General features: G+C 38.6%; 1 protein-coding gene across 6 annotated transcripts in view; it reads left to right on the top strand.

The window, feature by feature from the left end:
- The window catches only part of MARK1 (microtubule affinity regulating kinase 1), a 57,267-nt gene that overhangs the window by 7,132 nt on the left and 32,548 nt on the right, over positions 1 to 17,587 (top strand). For 2 of the 6 annotated variants that reach the window (XM_010393573.4, XM_010393572.4), the window contains exons 1-3: positions 6,458 to 6,557; positions 15,372 to 15,575; positions 16,174 to 16,227. In XM_010393573.4, the coding sequence (XP_010391875.2) occupies positions 6,474 to 6,557; positions 15,372 to 15,575; positions 16,174 to 16,227 (342 nt within the window). In that variant the 5' untranslated portion in view covers positions 6,458 to 6,473. Of the gene's footprint in view, positions 1 to 6,456; positions 6,558 to 15,371; positions 15,576 to 16,173; positions 16,228 to 17,587 lie in introns of those variants that run through there. The other 4 variants (XM_039568367.1, XM_039568368.1, XM_010393570.4 and 1 more) reach the window with 3 other exon arrangements.

Below are 17,587 nucleotides of genomic sequence, written 5' to 3'. Positions count from 1 at the left end.
TTTTTTGTATGCTTTCAAAGAAAACAGCAACTTCTGCTGAGAGGCATATGTTCAGCTGTAGTAAGGTGCTTGCACAGTTAAATTCAGCTGGGCTACAATTAACCTTAAAAGCAATGAACCAAACATGCTGATGGAACACTGCCACAGCTTAGTGTCTAATGATTGATCAATAGCTGTATTTATGTGAAACCCAAAAGCACAGGTTTATTTGGCACCTCTGTAGAGTGAAAGATCATTATGCTATTCTAAAATTCTCCATCTTATCAGGACAGCTGATGAACAGTCACTTCACATTTCTTAAATCCTTGTGGAAAGCAGTTTCTCTTGCTGGATTGAATGTGTATGTGAATTTTCAAGCTCTCTTGTTCTGCTGTTTGTTGTATATGGTTTCAGGAAAAAGTAATTTTCCTTTTTTTATCTTGCTGTTCCTGTACTTGTGGGACACCTTAGGTGTAGGTTGTGAGAGTGGTCTGCAGTCCACTTGTTTGGTTAGCATGAATGTGCCTTAAATTAAGATGACTTTTAGAGAGAATTTTTCATGGCTGTTCAAGATTTAAGTGCTCAGTACCAGTGACTTCTGTCCCTTTGTGTGCAAACTATTTCAAGTTAGGAATGTTTTATTCAAGTGAGTGATTGTTACAGAAACCTAAAATCAAAATACAGTAACACAATGTATATTGAAAAAAGGGTTCTTTTTCTTCACACTTGGCTTCTTTAAAAGCCTGACAGTATCTCAGAAAGAGGACTCTTGGTTACAGTAAACTATAGCCAGAGTAATTGTTTATATTTCCAAAATGTATACCCCATCTAAAAGAGCACTGAATGCCCACACACTGATACGTGTATTCACAGCCATAATGGTTTCTGAGGTAAGGGTTGTTACACGTAATGGAGTTTTGCTGAGGTTGGAATGAATCACATTTGACTTCAGACCAGCCTCTGCATTGTTCAGTGTGACCCTACTGATGTGCTGGCAGTAAGCAGAATAATAATCCTGGTTTTTGTTTAAACACCTGTAGAATTCACAAAAGTAGCAGAATGTTAATCAAAGCAGAGGATGATGCCCAAACTTAACATATATTTAAACTGATTGAACATAAGGAATTTTGTCCAGCTGTGTTGCAGAACTGTATTTTAAACATATGCAGTTGTGATACGTTGAATAATAAGACAGAACTTTACTTCACCTCTGATGAAAGCACTTGTGTAGTACATTGATGTTCATGTAGCTGAACATACAGAGTTGCTGGATAGCCCATGGCAGTCTTTTGCAAGAGCAGATAATGATAATATTACTGGTGACAAAGTCTAATTGCTTCTGTATTATAAAGTAAACTAGTACATGATAACTTTTAAAATCTCAAGCAGAATTAGGCAAGGTTGTTAGAGTGAAGTGGTATCTTTCATTAGACAGATGTGGTTGGAGAAAATAGATGAGATTTGGATAGATTAGGCTCTAGCAGGGCTTGCTGGAAAGGTTCTTGCCTAAGGTGAGACTTGTGGTAAAACCTGTAGTGCCTCTGCTGTGCTTCTGTAGGAGGGCCCACACCTTACTCATGGTGCAGTAAAACACGTGCCTTCTTTTAGGAGGATGCTCAGCCTTAGTCACTGGGGTAGGGTACTATTTTAAGCTCTCCTGGAAGGTTTCCTCCTGGATTCCTCCTTTCCCCACTGTTGGTTCTCATCTTTGTCATCTTAACCCAATACTCAGGAAGAAAGTAATCGAAAAATAAAGAAAAAAAAATCTTTTACTTGTCTCCAAGCAGCCCCTTTTTTTTTCAGAGAGGAAAACGCCATTTATTTGTAATCATAAAGTTGTCACATAGATAACTTCCCTTACTTAGTCCCTCAAATATTTGACCAATTTAATTTTAAACCTGGTGCTAGTCTAGAACCTGCCATCACATCAGCTTTATCCTTGCACATCCAGTATCTATCTTTCTGAGATTCCTTCTGATTGACTCTGTTGAATAATTTGCTGTCTGTTAAACCCCTGCAATTTGCTATAATCTCACAATCTGGCTCCTCCTGCTCCCCTTGTTTTCTCCCCCATTTTGCTTACTAACGTGCTTTTGTGCTGGAGCTTGGCATACTCATTGCCAGCTTCCTTATGCTTCTCACTCTTTCTGGGACCTTTTCCAGTTTTGCTCATTTAATGACATAAGCAAACCCAATACAAAGCTTTATAAAAGCCATGTAGTTGTAGCTCCTGTTTACCCTTCAAGTAATACCCTTCTGTATGAATCCTGAGGAGCATTTTAATGTGGGAACAATCTGAATTTTAAAGCTAAAGGGAGTGAAGAAATTCTTTGCTGTGGGTGGGCTGGGAAGACCTGTTTCTGTGTTGGGGGCTCTTTCAAATATTATCAAAAAGGATTGTTACAACTTGAAATACTCATCAGTTAGACCATGTTTTCCTCATTCTACCGTTCCTTCCTTCCACCTTGGTAAAGTTACTGTGCTTTCTTCTCTCAGATAACAGCAGAGAGTAACCAAAGCTTCATAGTGATTACTTAGAAAGGGCATACAATTTTATCATGTTCTCTTAGAGATTTTCTCCATATGCTCAGATACGTGAGGAATTTAATGGGTGAGAGTTGCAGAGTTGGAGAAGGGGAGTGTAGGGTGTACTGCAGGCTGTGTAGCAGCAGTGTAAATTACTTGTGCTTAAACAGTAAATATCTGACATTCCTTTTGAGAGTGCATGCTTGGCTTCAGTCATATGTAAGTATCTTTCTACTTCTTAGATGTTTGTCTTAACTTCAAATAAGTAGAGACATAGCTGAGAAATTCGGAGAATCTAATGTGTTAAGAGGAGTCTTGTTTTTTGCCATGGAAATTACCTTAGTCGGTGAAATGCTACATTGAGCTCTTACAGAGGGTATGGTTGTTTTCCACAAATGGATTACATGTGTAATGTATTTACTCATATCTCGTTCCAGATAACATTATTGATTCAAGGTAATATAATTCTTTAAACCATTTGGGGTTTTATTTAGTAATTTTTTTTTCCCATCAGTAATCTGATTTTCTTCCTCCTGCCATTATAGTAAGAACAGTCTACTGGTGGTTAAAAAAAGAATAAACCAAAGAATATGTCTTTACTTGTTGGAGGACTAAAATAGTATTTTTTCCTTAAGATCAGACTCCCAAAGGATTAGCAGTTTTAATCATTCAATACAGTGAAATGGGTACAGAAAATATTAATAATACTGTCCTGAGTAGTTTTTAGCAGGCACACCTATGTATAATAGCTTTTAAAATTTGTTTTTCTTAATTTGATATTAACTGAAGAAGACTGACTGGTTTTTAGACTTCTTTCTTCCAGTGGTAGACATAACATGCACGTGAACAAAGACAATTTATGAAAGCCCTTCACTATGTAACTCTTGCTCCATCTACTGCATAGTCCAGAGAAATCTTATCCTCAAACCTGGTATGAGCAATGAGGGTCGAGCTAATACAGATGCTGGAATTAGTCAGGGAAGACATGATTATTATCAGAGAATGTATGCCTCCTGCAGTGCTTGTAGTCAGGCTAAGGGAAATCTAATCCCACAGCCTGTGCAAAGTAGACTGATAAAATTGCATTTAAAGGTCCTTTTTAAGAAAGCTATGCTTGCTTAACCAGTGATTGCAGAAGTACAGCACTCATATAAAAGTCAGTGTTTCCTAAATACTACAAGATAACATATTATTACTGCTGCTGCTGCTGTTATTATTAGTTTTCTGTGTGACCTTTTGTGAAACTTTGTATTTTGGTATTGTGTACAAGCTTTTTCACCATTACTCATTAAATTAATTTCCTAGTGGTGTGTAGTATTACATTTCAATAGAATTATTTTCAAAGTGAGAGATACCAAGCCTTCTGGAGTGGTGTAGAAGAGACAAAGTGGACTTCTCTATCCATCTGTTTTCGTTACCTTCACATAATAATCACTAACCTGAAGAAGCTGAATTAAATACAGCACTTGAGTATTAGATTGGAGTTATGATCAAGTGAAGTATTAATGGTGTGCCAGCCATTTTCCTAATATTGTCTTGATTTAATTGAAGATTAAACTCAATGAATGACAGAGGAAAAGAAAGCAGACTTGGGGGACTGTCAAGTTTATTGCCTGTAGAACAGTTATATATTCAAGTTAAGTGTACCTCCAGATGGATTCCTACCCTTTCTCCAAAACTATGCTTGATTTCAGGTCAGCTGCTGGATCACAGGAAGGCAGTAGAAAATGAATAGATTCCTTAACTGTTTGGTGAAAAGAGAGAAATACTTAATGCAATAGTTGTCATCCCCAGAGGTTGGAAGCGTTCTAGTTAGTTTGGTAAATTAAGGAAAAAAATAGAATTCCCAGCAAGCCTGTGATAATTCAGGGATTGCAATGCTGCATAAAGGAATATGTGATCATGTCTTCTGCCATGCTGTGGCTTTCCTCATCTTTTAAGAGGCAAGGAGCATTTTAGGACTGTGGGTGGATAAAGGACCCTTGGCACACGGATGGTGGAAGAGAGAACAAAGCATTGCTGGCAGCTCATCCTAAGACTTGGAATAATTCAGTTGTGTCCATTTGAAATCTGCTTAGCGATGAGTTTCCTTTAAGGTTTTGGGGAAAAAACCCCAGTTTCCAGTAGGGAGGTTGGTAATCCCTGTCACCTGTGACATTGCCCTCAGGTTCCCATGACTTCCTCTGCTTTTATGACTTTCCTTTCCTTGAGACTGAATCAAATTAATTCCTGTTTTAATATGAGACAACATATCATTTGGTAAGGCACTTCAGTTGGGGATTTCTAGGCATGCTGCCCTAGTATTATTCAAACTGTTTGATGTCCAGCTCAGGACAGAATTGAGAGTTGCCCCTGCTAATGGTGGGCTGGAGGCTGCTGTTGCTGCTGCTGGTTATTTGATGTATCTCACTATCTAGATAAAGAAGTTTGAAATGCCCAGTTTTTACAGCCTGCCGGCTGGGCTGCTGTGTAAAGCCTGTAGATGAAGATCTGGGATTCCTCACCAACAGATTGTTAAGGATTCTAGAAAAGGTCATACGTCTTTTTTCTTACTGTTGGATTTGCTGCTTATTTTAATGACTATTCATTTTGAATACATACTAGATTTGTTCAAACCTCTAATCACAGATTATTTGGCGTGTCTTATTAAGATTTACCTGTATATATGTGTACGTTATTTCTTCCGCATTTTCCTAACTTGTTATTTTAATGGTCTGGGTAAATGCGTTATCTGCTGGTTTTAATTTTTTCTTTGCATCCTGTGATTTTTTTTCTTTCACTTCCTTAGCCGGATTATGTTGGTGGACTACTAAATTTGTTTTGTTTGTTCTTGTTCTTGGTTTTTACATCTCAGTTACACTCGTGTGATTTCTGTCCATGGTTTGAATTCAGCACATCAACATATATCTGCTGTATATGTGTGGTTGTCAGTATTCATTGTCTACTGTATCACTGTATCTTCCAGTTTAAAACAGCTAAAGAAATGTATTCTTTTTTTTAGCTATTTTACATACTTTGCAAAGTCTTTGAGGAATATTGCTGCTGTTTGCTTTTTTCCTTTTATCAAGTTAGCTTCCTAGTTGCATGTATTTCTGGAGTGCTGCATTACAGTAGTTTGTGATCATGAATAATTGAAGCCCAAAGGTTAAAACAGGGTGGTTGCACGAGTTTAGGAACAAGGGGCTCTGTGGATATTGTAGTCTGAGCTCTGTGAAAAACACACTCTTTGATCATAAGATAGGAGCTGGTCCAAGGGCCAGACGCTGTTTGGACAGCTTGAAGTTAAGCATAAATCTGTGCAAGGCTGGGAATATATTTGCTAAGTTGAAATGTGGTATAGCATTATCCAGATAAAGGTAAATAATTACTACAGCTCAAGTGAGGACGTTTTATTTGATCTGTTAATTAACACTTACATGAAAAACAAGGTAGAGAGCACTCAGCAGAAGAGTTTCTTCATTTTGCCGTTTGATTTGTTTGAGTTCACTATGTCCCAACCAGTTGACTTGGATACATTGTCATAATCCTGCTCTGTGTGTAAAACGTAGTTGGCCTCCTGAAAGCATAAACTAAGTTTAGTGGTGTCCTTATGACTTTGCAGCTCCCACCATCAGGTCATGCTCTGCTAGCCTGTTCTCAGGGGACAGAACTCTTGTAACTGAATGCTGCTTGAGTGCAGGCTTGTTGGTAGAAATGTCTTATGCCAGCTATGGTGCTTCCTCCTCTTAGGAAGGTGTTCTGGTTTTCCTGTGCGAAAATGTAACTCCTCAAAGTCCACCTTACGCTTGTAAATGAACCTTATGCTTTTGAAAAAAAAAGTATGTCTGCAGAATGCTGGGTCTGATGAGATTCTGGCTTAAATATGAAAACCACATGTCCTTGACAGGTGAGGTCCAGTAGGCCCTCTGCACTTCAGATTTCTGAGGCAAGACTTGTTACCGACACCAGAAGTCCTTGGCTGCAGAGCGATGGACCAGTGCATATTACCAAGCCTTGAAGATGGAGAAACTAAACTATGCTCTACTGCAGGAGGCCATGAAAGTGCTCTTCAGGTCAGGAAGGATTCCCTGCCCCTCACTTGAAGGCTCTGTGGAAGGGCTTGAGATAGGCCTTGTTAATCTGCTGTAAATCCATGCTTTTTATTCCCTTTTCTGGTTAGGCAACAAGTTAATTTTGAAAACTACTTCTCGTTACATTTATTTTGTATGTACTGTATTGTATGAAGGGAATTGTTAAGATGAGTCTCCATACTCTTTAGATTAGACTTCCAATATCCCTAAAAAGAGCATGTCAAGAGAATATTGCAAAATCATGCTGAACATTGGGTAACAGCATTTGAAACAGAGCTTGATGTGATCCTCAGACATTGCAGAGTCCTGCATTGTCCAAGACAGTTTCTTTTCTAGGACATTTGTGCATCAATTAGTATGTACTTCTATCAGGTTGGATATTTTAATTGGTCATCTCATCACTTTTTAGAAGCTGTCTTTACTTCGGAAAGTTAATAAGACCTTGAGGTAAAATAGTCTTCAAAAGGAGATGGTGATCTGTCTTGGTGAATTCATCATTGGATCCACTGGAGGAATCCAGTAATGGGGATATAAAGACTTTAGAAATACTGTCCAGCTCACTAGAGGAGGAACTTAACTTTCTCTTTTGTGTAGCAAAGTGTTAGGGGTGCTCTGCCCCATGCATGTCATCCCTAAAGGGGAGCTTGTGAAGATCACATTGTGGGCTCTTCTGAGGGTAAACAACGCAAGCAAGCTATTTACTTGTTTGTGGGATTGTTTTTGTTGGTTTGGGGCTTTTTGTGTTTCAGAGGATTTTTGTTGTTGTGTTGGTTTTGGTTCTTTCCTGAGCCCTACTGTGTTTTTACCTTGTTGTGGAATAGGAATAAGTATCTCCTAGCTAAAGTTTCACTAGTGGTGTCAATTTGCCTTTGGATTATCAAGAAAAGTAGTGTGATCATTTTTCTTTTCCATGTTGTTCCTGTCCTGATAGCACAGTTCCACAAGAGTTTAACATAGAGCTGATGTGATCCGTCTTCCCAGTGCTGGGTGTTGCCCTTTGTCCTTGTGCCTGCTTTGCTGCTGGGAAGCTGTCTGGGGTTGCCTGTGCTCTGGGAGCTGGAGGTGACCCTGGCAGCAGAGTTGCCAGGGTTTGTCTGGCTTGGCTGCCTGTGCTGTCTGTCTGTCCTGCTGCCCCAGCAGTAGTGGGGTTGTAGGTGTGTGTGGGCATGTGAGCAGTGTTGGATCAGCTTCAGTGGCCACCATGCCAAATGGAGACTCATCCAGAGTTGTTTCAGGTATGCAGTGGATAAGGAAAAAATGCCCATTTCATAAACTTTGAGAGGAAGAATGAGTTGAGATTCAGAGCCTGGTCCCAATTAGCTGCTGTATCCTTTCCTTCTGTAGGAAAACCTCAGCTGGTGCAACAGAGTGGTTGTTTGATCCTGAGTGTCAGACATGCTTTGCACTCTAATCTGGTCACTCTTTTGTGAGCAAACCTTGCTTCCTGCTGCTGTATTCCTCATCTGGAGGCAAGCCTCAGGTTTCAGGATTGCAGTCTCTAGGCTGTAGAAACAGCTCTTTCCCCTCAGTTTTGAAGTTTGATGTTAAAGCATTTTCTACTTCTTGAGCCCTGTAATGCTTGAGAAACTCCATGTGCTTGACATGATCCTGAACTGTAAGCTGTTTCATGTCTTCCCTCTTTTGCCTTTCATCAGGCCGATTGAAAAATGACCTGGCTGCATCATTTATAAGTGCAATAAAAACACCAGCCAGTTTCCTTCGCCAGAAGTTTCGCTTTCTGGGTGTGTTCCTGTTCTTGTTTGGTTGGTTCAATTAACAACCAACATTTGCATTTAATTTTCTTTTTGTTTCACAAAGGATTTTTGAGCAAACTGTGGGTGCTGTGGCATTCAGAATCAGTAGTGCCCTGTAGCTGCCTGTGCCTCCAAGTGCTGGCAGGATGTACTGGGGGAGATGGGAATACTCATGGGGAGCTCTGTGCTGGCAGGTTTGAAGATCTCCTGAAATAAGTCAAAAAAGACTGGCAAGGTTAAACTGTTCACCTCCTGAAGAAAGAGCAGTGGCTGGCAAGAAATGTTGAAAGAACTCTATCTGTGAAGGACTGTGTTTAAATGTGTCCAGGAGGCTGTAAGAATAGTCTTGCTCCTTCCTTCCCCCTCCCATAAGTGCTTTTCTTCAAAAAAAATTTGTGTTTCGTGTGTGAGGGACATTTGACATTTTATTTTGACAAGATAGGAAATGTTTTACTCCTTTGCTTGATAGGGCTGATGGTAGTTTCTAGTACTGTACCCAATGACAAAAATGAGTAAACAAGAGGATTTTAGGAAAAACTTTCCTTTTTTTCCCCCTCCTGTTGGTTCCACCTGTGGTTTACTGCAGCAGCTTTTAGCTGGCTTGTCTCAGTTTTCATGGGGCTACAGGGAGGGTTCAGAGTTGTCCTAGCAATTAATGGAGATGATATGGGTTGGCTGTCCTGAATTAGCCCTGGAAAATCTTGTTTGTGTGTTTGGGATGAGTCAGGAAGGAAAGTGCCAGGTTGAAATAACTGTGCCAATTCTGAGTGAAATGGAACAAAGGCAGGAAGGTCCTGTTCTGCTGCACCTGCACGCCTGGCCAGACTGAGGGCTTCAGGCCCAGGGAGAGGAGGAAATGTGTTAGCTGAGTTCAGGTTACAAGACCTGGTTTCATGCTATGGAGGTATTTGTTTTTCTGAAATGCTTTGGCTGTCGTCTTGGGGGTGGACCAGCACATTTTTAAGGTTTTTTTTTTTTATCCATCAAATAAAACAGATCTGTAATTCCACATGATAATGAACTCCACCCTTCCATATGACATTACTGCATTGTTTAAAAAAAAAAAAAAGGGAATGAGCATATTATATCATGCACAGGATTAATGCAGGGTGCTGTAACCATATGAAAATTAGAAGCATTCTAAAGATCCTTGTGTATGAACTTCTGAAACTCTTATTAGCTGTGTCTGGTTCTGCACTGGTAGATCACGGGGTGTTTTCTTTCCTAGATTGCTTCAAGTATGGAGCTGTAAACATTGCATCTTGTGTAGCTTGAGATGAGAAAAACAATTCTGTCTCAAAGTTGGCAGACATTTCTGTATGTCTCACATAGATCCGCATATGTTGAGCACTTAAAAGGCAAACAAACAACAAAAACCCAAACAAAACACGCCCACCAAAATTTCCATGGGGCTTAGATCCCCTAGTAATGAGCACAGGATAAGATTTACTCAGTGCTCAGCATAAGTTTACCTATCACCTGTGTTTATGTCTGCTTTTGGAGCACTATTTGTCTATTGGCATTGGGGGATGGTATTTCACGTTGCAGTAGAAATGTTTTACTATCAGCATTGAAGTTCTCTTTTTGAAATACAGAATATTACAACTGGGAAGAAAAGGGAAGAGATGCAAAAATAAAATGAGGAAGTTATTTTGTTTAGTATCTTTCTTGGTGCTGTGTAGTTTGGAGTTTTTTATGAAGTTTTATAAAATGCTTTTCAGAGTTGCAATGTCAGTTAATGAAATGTTTGTGTATGCTTGACTCAGGCCAGCTTTATTCAAATCATTGTATCTTATAGCTGATAGATTCAAGCTATTCTAAAAGATCATGTCTGGCATTTCTACAAATTATGTAAGTGATCTAAAGAGAAGGATGTATATGCATGTGTTTGATTGTTTTCTTCATGTACTTTTGGAAAGCATTCATGAGCGGGCACAGGACACGGGTACATTCTAAATTTTGTCACAGTTTTGATTCTCTTCTGTGTCTGCCATGCACTGATCTTGGCATCTGATTTCAAAACTGTATCTACTTCTTTCCTCACTCTGTCATTGTGGTTTTGGTTTTTCTGAGTGTAGTCCTGCATGTTATCCTCTCTTTCAGTGGGGAAGGTTGGTTGATTTGCGCTTTGGTGGTTTTTTTTAATAGCAAAATTTCTGTCATGCATTTCCAGTCTAGTGTGCATTTAATTGCTGTTAAGAAATTATGAAAAAAATCACGTGTACATACATTCAGCCTTTTAAATTGCCCCTTCCAAAGCACTTCTTCACATGTCTGAGAGATATGTAAAATTAGGTAGTGCTCTATTAATGTTTTGATTTAGACCAGAGGTGCTTTAGTAATTGTAGTATGATGTGATAGATATGTATGGCAAGAGTAAGCTGTGGTTTTGTGCAGGTGTGAGGCTTACCTGGTAGAGGAGGGAATCCCCTTCTTCTGCCCCTAACTGGGGGATCAGGTACTATAATCCTGTGCAGGTGCACTATGCATCATACCTGTACTACCTGGACGCTCTTGACAAGTGATGCAGAACAAGCTCATCTGAACATCTCTGATGGTTTCTACATTGAAGTTTCCCAAGAGCTTTCAAAAAATTGGACTCCTTGCTTTAGTTTGATTGCTACTTCAGCAAAAGTCTTGCTTGAGGTGGCTTGCTAGAAGCTCCTAGGTCCTAAAGGAATAGTTGCAGACAGCAAATTGACAGCAGCTGGACATCCAGGACAGTATTTCACATCTTTGTCCCCTTCCTTTCCGGGCATTATATTTTAAGAAACATCTAATGTTATGTGTTTATTTCTAGAGACTTTATTTTGTACTGGCATAAACTGAGTATATCGGGAGTCATGTTTATGGTGTACTAGTAAAGTACTGTTTCCCACTACATTATACATATATTAAGAGCAGAGCTGTTGCAGATCAGAACTATTTAGGAGACTGTCTTCTCAACCCTTCGGAATCCCTCTGTATGGGCTAGCTGTTTTGAAAAATATTTGCATATTTGCAAAATATGACAGCTGTTACAAATACTCATGTGTGTGGCACATGCTTGGAAACGGTAGGAGTTATGAATATAAAAATTGGCTGCAAGATACTTACATCCAGGGCAGGATATAAAATACTGAGAGAGAAAAGTGTGATGATTTGCCTTTTCTGCAGACTTTGCTTCCATGGGCTGACCCTACCAAGGAATTTGCCTTGTAATAAATCAAGATGGGGAAAATTCAGGACTAAGAGGTTTGTTTAATCAGGTGAGGTGTGTTTGTAGGCAGATTGATGTGTGGAAATTACCCTCTCACTATGAAGGGCTGTAGAGACCTTCAGTGTTGTTTGGTAGAGAAAGGTTGTGTGGACTGGTGACTGAAATGGTTTGGGGGAATTTTTAGGACTATGCTGTAGCAGCAGTTAATATAGGTGATGTTGTAAGTTTAATTACAGTGTATAATCCCTGAGAATACTACTCCAGTGACTAGTAAGTGGCTAAAGAATGCTGAATATGTAAAGCAGTGAAACCCACACGTTGTACCTACTTGGTGGGGTTAGTTCTTGTGCACTTTCTTAAAGATGATGTGTCTGGCCATCGGGTCATCTTGCTTTGGCAGTTACCTTGGGTAAACAAAGAAAATGATAGCTTTGAGAAGCAATGGGTCAGGTTAACTCTCTTGTGGTCTTACTGCCCTTGGCTTTCTGTAACAACGCTGGGGGAAAGTGTCAGACACAGACCTAGTAGGGAACAATAAGTGTTAATCGAGCTCTCTTCTGTTGCAATTTAAAACTGAATGCTAGAAATACTTCTTTGAGATTTCTGAGGAGGTGGTGGATTTTGTTTTGCATGAGTTATTTTCTTATTTTAAAATACTTGACTAGTGTGCAAAATACCTAAATGCTCTAATAAACTTTTCAGCTCTAAACTTCTGTTACTGCTGCACCTTGTTTTTGTTTAAAATTGCATTTTATTTTAAGAAACATCTAATTTTGTTTATTTCCAGATACTTTATTTTACACTGGCAAAACTGAATTTACTGAGTCTTGCTTATGATGTACTAGTAAGGTAGTGTTTCTTACTACATTTTATTTAAATATATATAAAGATATAGTGTCAGGATATCTAGTGAAATAACAGAATCTCTAATTAAAATCCTGTGTGGGAAATGCAGCTTGTTAGCTGGAATTGTTTTTAGATGACAATGAACTTCAAGGAGACTGTTGGTTTTTACAGCCCCCTTGTTCCCAGTGCCCTGAAAAATTTTTCAGAATTTAGAGATTGTTCTACTGAAATGCATTTTAAATAGCCACATAGTAGCTGATGCATAATGAATGAAGGTATTGTAATAGACCAGAAGAATCTGAAAATTATGTAGCCTGGCCTTCTAGACAGTGTGGATGTTGCATACTTCTGTGAAATTCAGCTTTAGTTTTGTTTGGAAATAATCTCTGAGATACTGTTATTTAACCTTGATTTTAATTTTTTTTCAACTTCTTAATATTTTCTTTCAATTTCATTGAATGTTGATTTCTAAAAGTTGATAAGTTTCTACTTTTAATTCCTCTTTACTTTCCAACAATAGCAAGTTTATGTGCCGAAAAGAGCCCTATTGCAAGAATAATTTGAATTTCATTCAGTGCTGTTCAAATTCAGAAGTTGTATATATTTATTTGTGTGGCTCACAAACTAGGAAATTTGACCTGCTTTATGCATGATTTCTGTCATCCTTGGGCATAGCTGGAGAGAATCGTTGGTTGACTGAAGATAATCTGTTTGAGAAGGAATAATTAGGAGCCATCCAGAGTGGCTTAGATTTTCTGTCACAAAAAGACCAAAATACAGAATCATCATGACCATGAACCTTGTTACTTTTTTATTCCTCTTCAGGTTTGGTACTGTCATTTTGATGAAAAAATGTTTTCCCTGTTAAGTCTGCATTAAAATGATCTGTCTTGTGAAGGCATCTTACTTTTTGCCCATGGCATTGGTTAAGTCTATCTAACTGTTTATCTAAGAGATCCCTTCAGGTGACTGCTGGGAGTAGGCTAATCCTGTGAAACATATGAAATTGGCAATTGATATTAGGATTGCTAATGCTTCTGGTAGGCATTGTATTTTCCTGTAGTGAAGATCGAATTCAGTGAGTAAAGAGGCTCAAAGACGCTTAAAACTTGTTTGTATAGCACAATGCTGTAGGCCTGGATGAGGTTCTAGGTACAGCTGAAACATTCTTTGTTAGCACCATACAGATACTGATTTTGCAGGGTGTATTTTTAGGGGAGGCTTTTCTTTGGGCTGTGGTTTATCACATGTGGGACTAGTGTCCAGTCCTGACTTCCTTCAAAGCCTTTTTGCCTGGAGCTGTCTTTCTGATCTTCTCTTTCAAAGTCCACAGAAAGTATTTTAATGATGTGCTTCTAAAGAATAAATATTATTACTAGTGTGTTATTTCACAGCTGAATAAATTTTCTGATATACAGAATCTAAACATGCTTGGCTTGCTTGGTTCTCCAGTAATTTGGAAAACAGTTTAGCAGTGGGAGTACAGTAGTATTTTGCAGAAGGATTCATGCAATGAAAAGACAAACAAAATTATATTTAGGGCTGTTCTCTTGGCCGTAGTAAATAATTAATAGCGCTGGAGGTGATGTAAGCAGGGTTGTGCTACATTTGGGAAGAACATTCTGGTTGAGGTATACTCCTTGTTTTTTCCGGTTGTGTTGCAGCTGTTTGCTACTTTTCCCAATTCCACTACTGCCACCACTTATGTCCTGAAATAATCTTCCCTGGTTCAGTGGGACTGTCTGTAAGCCGGAGTGTTTATAGGAGGGGATTGACTTCAGTCTCTAACAAATGCACACTGAAGCTGAAGTTACTGCTTTCAGTTCTGGGTTGTATGTGCACAGCCCAGCGTTAGGTTGGGTATTGGAAGAAGCAGTAAAAGTCCAGCTACCCTCAGACTCTGCTTTCAGCTTAAGGTCAAGGATCTAGAAACAGGCTGTTTAGTGCTCTCTACAAAGATATCCACTCTCTAATTGAGGCAATCAGTAATGGGGAAATACTCAGGTGTCTGTTGGTGCTTTATGCTTAGCTGGGAGTAAGCATGCCTTTCTGCTACAAAATCTAAAAACTGCTCTGGGAAGACCTCTTTCTACTTCCAGTATTTGCCAGCTTTCAAAATCTGTAATTTAAAAGATGAGAAGCTAAATTTTACCTGTTAAACATTTGTACCCATCTGCCCCTCTTAGAAAGTATTTGAAATACTGAAACACTTAACACTCCTTTGACATTTTTCATTACTTTGGTTTCTCCTTGGAACAATTCCAAGCCCCATCTGTAACTTGCCCCTTATATACTTGGAAGTTAGAGTACAGAAGCACTGCAGATTTCAGTGACTAACATTTAATGTGGGATGATGTGTTGGCATGCATTAAAAATAACTTCCTTTTAGTTCTTCAGACTTTTGAGATTTAAAATATTTTATGCGATCTCATGGAGTTTTAAAGAATAGTTATTTTTAAATAGAGGCGTAGATTGTTTGCTACTTGAATAAGAACTTAAAAAAGATGCAAACGTGTTTGGGGAGCAAAGCTTACTTAAAAAAAATGTTGGTAATGTCATTTGACTTAAGAAAGTTAAGAAAAAAATAGAGTGAAACCTTGTTTCCAAATATGCCAAGGTACAAGTATGTTTTGTACGGCGTGTTTTTAAAAGACTAACTTTGATTATGGTCAGACAAATATATCTGCAACATAGTGCTATACTGTGTGGCTTGGCAAGTTTAAAAAGTCTGTAATGGTTTGTAGATTACTGCCTAGGTGTCTAGTTTTGCTTTTGGAGCTAGTAAAATCTTTCTGTAGACTCTTTTTCATGACACATGTATCGAACTCTGCCCAAAGGCAGCATTTTCTCCTTAGGTTGCCATCCAGAGTTACCAGTGATATTGTAAAAGTTAAATAAATGACTCCCCTTTACATCTTTTTATGCTTGTAGTCTATTCTGTTGCAATTGTCTAAAATCCAAGTAGCTAAATTCCCAACTATTTCATCTGCCTTGCAGCACACCTCTGTGGATGGATACACTGAACCACACATCCAGCCTATCAAGTCAAGTAGCAGACAAAACATCCCCCGATGTAGGAACTCCATCACATCTACAAATGAAGAGCATCCTCACATTGGAAATTATCGCTTACTGAAAACAATAGGAAAAGGAAATTTTGCCAAAGTGAAACTGGCAAGGCATGTGCTTACTGGAAGAGAGGTAAGCCTTGGAAAAAAACAAAAAGGCTGACAGTCTGGTTTATGTTCTCTTTGGCTATCTTTATAATAAGTGTTTCTTCTAGAGGCTGTTTCAGGATATAGAAGAAGTTACCTGACATGCCTGAGTTTCCATCTAACCACCCACCCACCCCCTTTTTAAAATGTAGCTTCTTGGTGAGAGGGTCAAAATGTTTGTTGCGCATCAAAGGGTATTTTGGGGCTGGAAAGGCATCTGTTCATCCCCAAGCATTTCTAAAACTGAAGAGAAACGTATTGATTGATTTCATTGATATTGGTGATCTATTAATAGATAAATCTTGTGTTTGGAGGGCCTGGACAAGATAACAGTGGACAGGATAACAATGTTCAGTCCAAACACAGACATAAGTTTATAACTGATTCCTTGGTGGCAAAGTTCCAAGCTCCTGCTGGTAAATCCTAATAGGTTAGAGAATTTTGCTTGATGAAATGTATAGAAGTAGACACACATGCGTGTTTGAGAGGTGCATCCATGCTCTTGCTCACAGAGGTGCAATATATTTTTGTTCAAACCTTCTTCTGAGTTTAGTAATTCATAGTTGTTTGTTTTTTTTCCCAAGGTTGCTGTGAAAATAATAGATAAAACCCAGCTAAATCCTACTAGTCTGCAAAAGGTAAGAATAGACCATAACATCTGGAATTCTGTAAACAGTTGAACTGTGATCCTTTACTTGACAAAAATACTTGATCCCCTTATCTTGCTAAACAACATTTTTGTGTGTGACCTTGGGAGAGTGTGGTCTCCGTGCTATAATGTGCACATCCGTGTGTCTGAGGGCAGTGACTCCGTGTGGTTCCTATCTGAGCACGGCTGTTTTGCTCTTTCTTCCTCTTCTAGCTTTTCTCTTTGCCAACAGTAAATTTATTTCCAATTAGGTGCACAAACAATTTGTCTACATGCTAAACCAAGATGTAATGCTGTAAAGGATGGTATTTTTCTTGGATTTTTTCTTTAATGTAGTAATTGGTTTTTTGTGGACTTAGAGTACCAACTCTTATTGCTTTAATGGGTTTTTCTACATTTGTCTTTATACTCTTTCAACTTTTTAAGATATTTGCTGAACTCAAGGGACCTGTGGCAATTACTTTTTGTGCATAGAATTGACAAAATGAGTGAATATAATCAGAACAGCCTTGTTTATGCCTGTAGATAGAAATTCAGCAGTCCTTCATAATGATTGTGATAAGTGTTTTATCAAAACCCTGGGGATTTTTGTTCGGTTTGGATTTTTACTATTTAACTCTGCGTATGTTTTGTTGTGGCTGAAACACAGAAATGTTGTACTGTCCTACTGAAGGACACCCATTATAAAAATTTGGGGTTTTTTTTGTTTAGAAGTACTAGACTGCTGCTGTCTGTAGCTGTAGAAATGAGTGAAAGAGGCCAGGGCTTATTGCTGTTCTTTTATCTCTGGCTGCTGTTACATTCATTTTATTGTGTCACTTTGGTTATGGGGAGTTATAAACAGCTTTGCTTTAATTTCTTTTTCCTTTTATTTCTTTTATACTTTGATTTATTTGCTTTAATGTCTCCTTTGTAGTACTTGTAAGTGTGGGTTCTTCTGGGTTTTTAATCTAACCTGCTGTGCAGTCCATGCAGAAGCTTTGCTGTTAAATCCTATATCCTATATTAAGCAAATCTCTTTGCTAATATTTGAGCTAGAAGGCAGCGTGTGACAGAGCATATTGTGGAAATCCTGTGCTGCTCATGTAGCTTATTTTCCACCTAGCTTGGTGTTGACACTTGAAGAGCTGGGCGAGTTTGTCTCATTGTTGAGCAATGAGAAGCTAAAGTATGTTTCTGGTAAACTAAGAAAAACTCAGTTTTAGGACAATAGTTTTAATGTTAAGTTGTATTTCATACAAAAATACTTGATAATAATTCAATAAACCATTCCAAGTATAAATAAGACTTTCATAGCATACAAATGATGTTGTCACACTGCACAAATAGTACATAAATTACTCATGCAG

This window comes from Corvus cornix, chromosome 3 (assembly GCF_000738735.6).
Source record: "Corvus cornix cornix isolate S_Up_H32 chromosome 3, ASM73873v5, whole genome shotgun sequence".
NCBI classification, from domain to species: Eukaryota; Metazoa; Chordata; class Aves; order Passeriformes; family Corvidae; genus Corvus; species Corvus cornix.
This window is presented reverse-complemented; position numbering and strand designations above follow the sequence as displayed.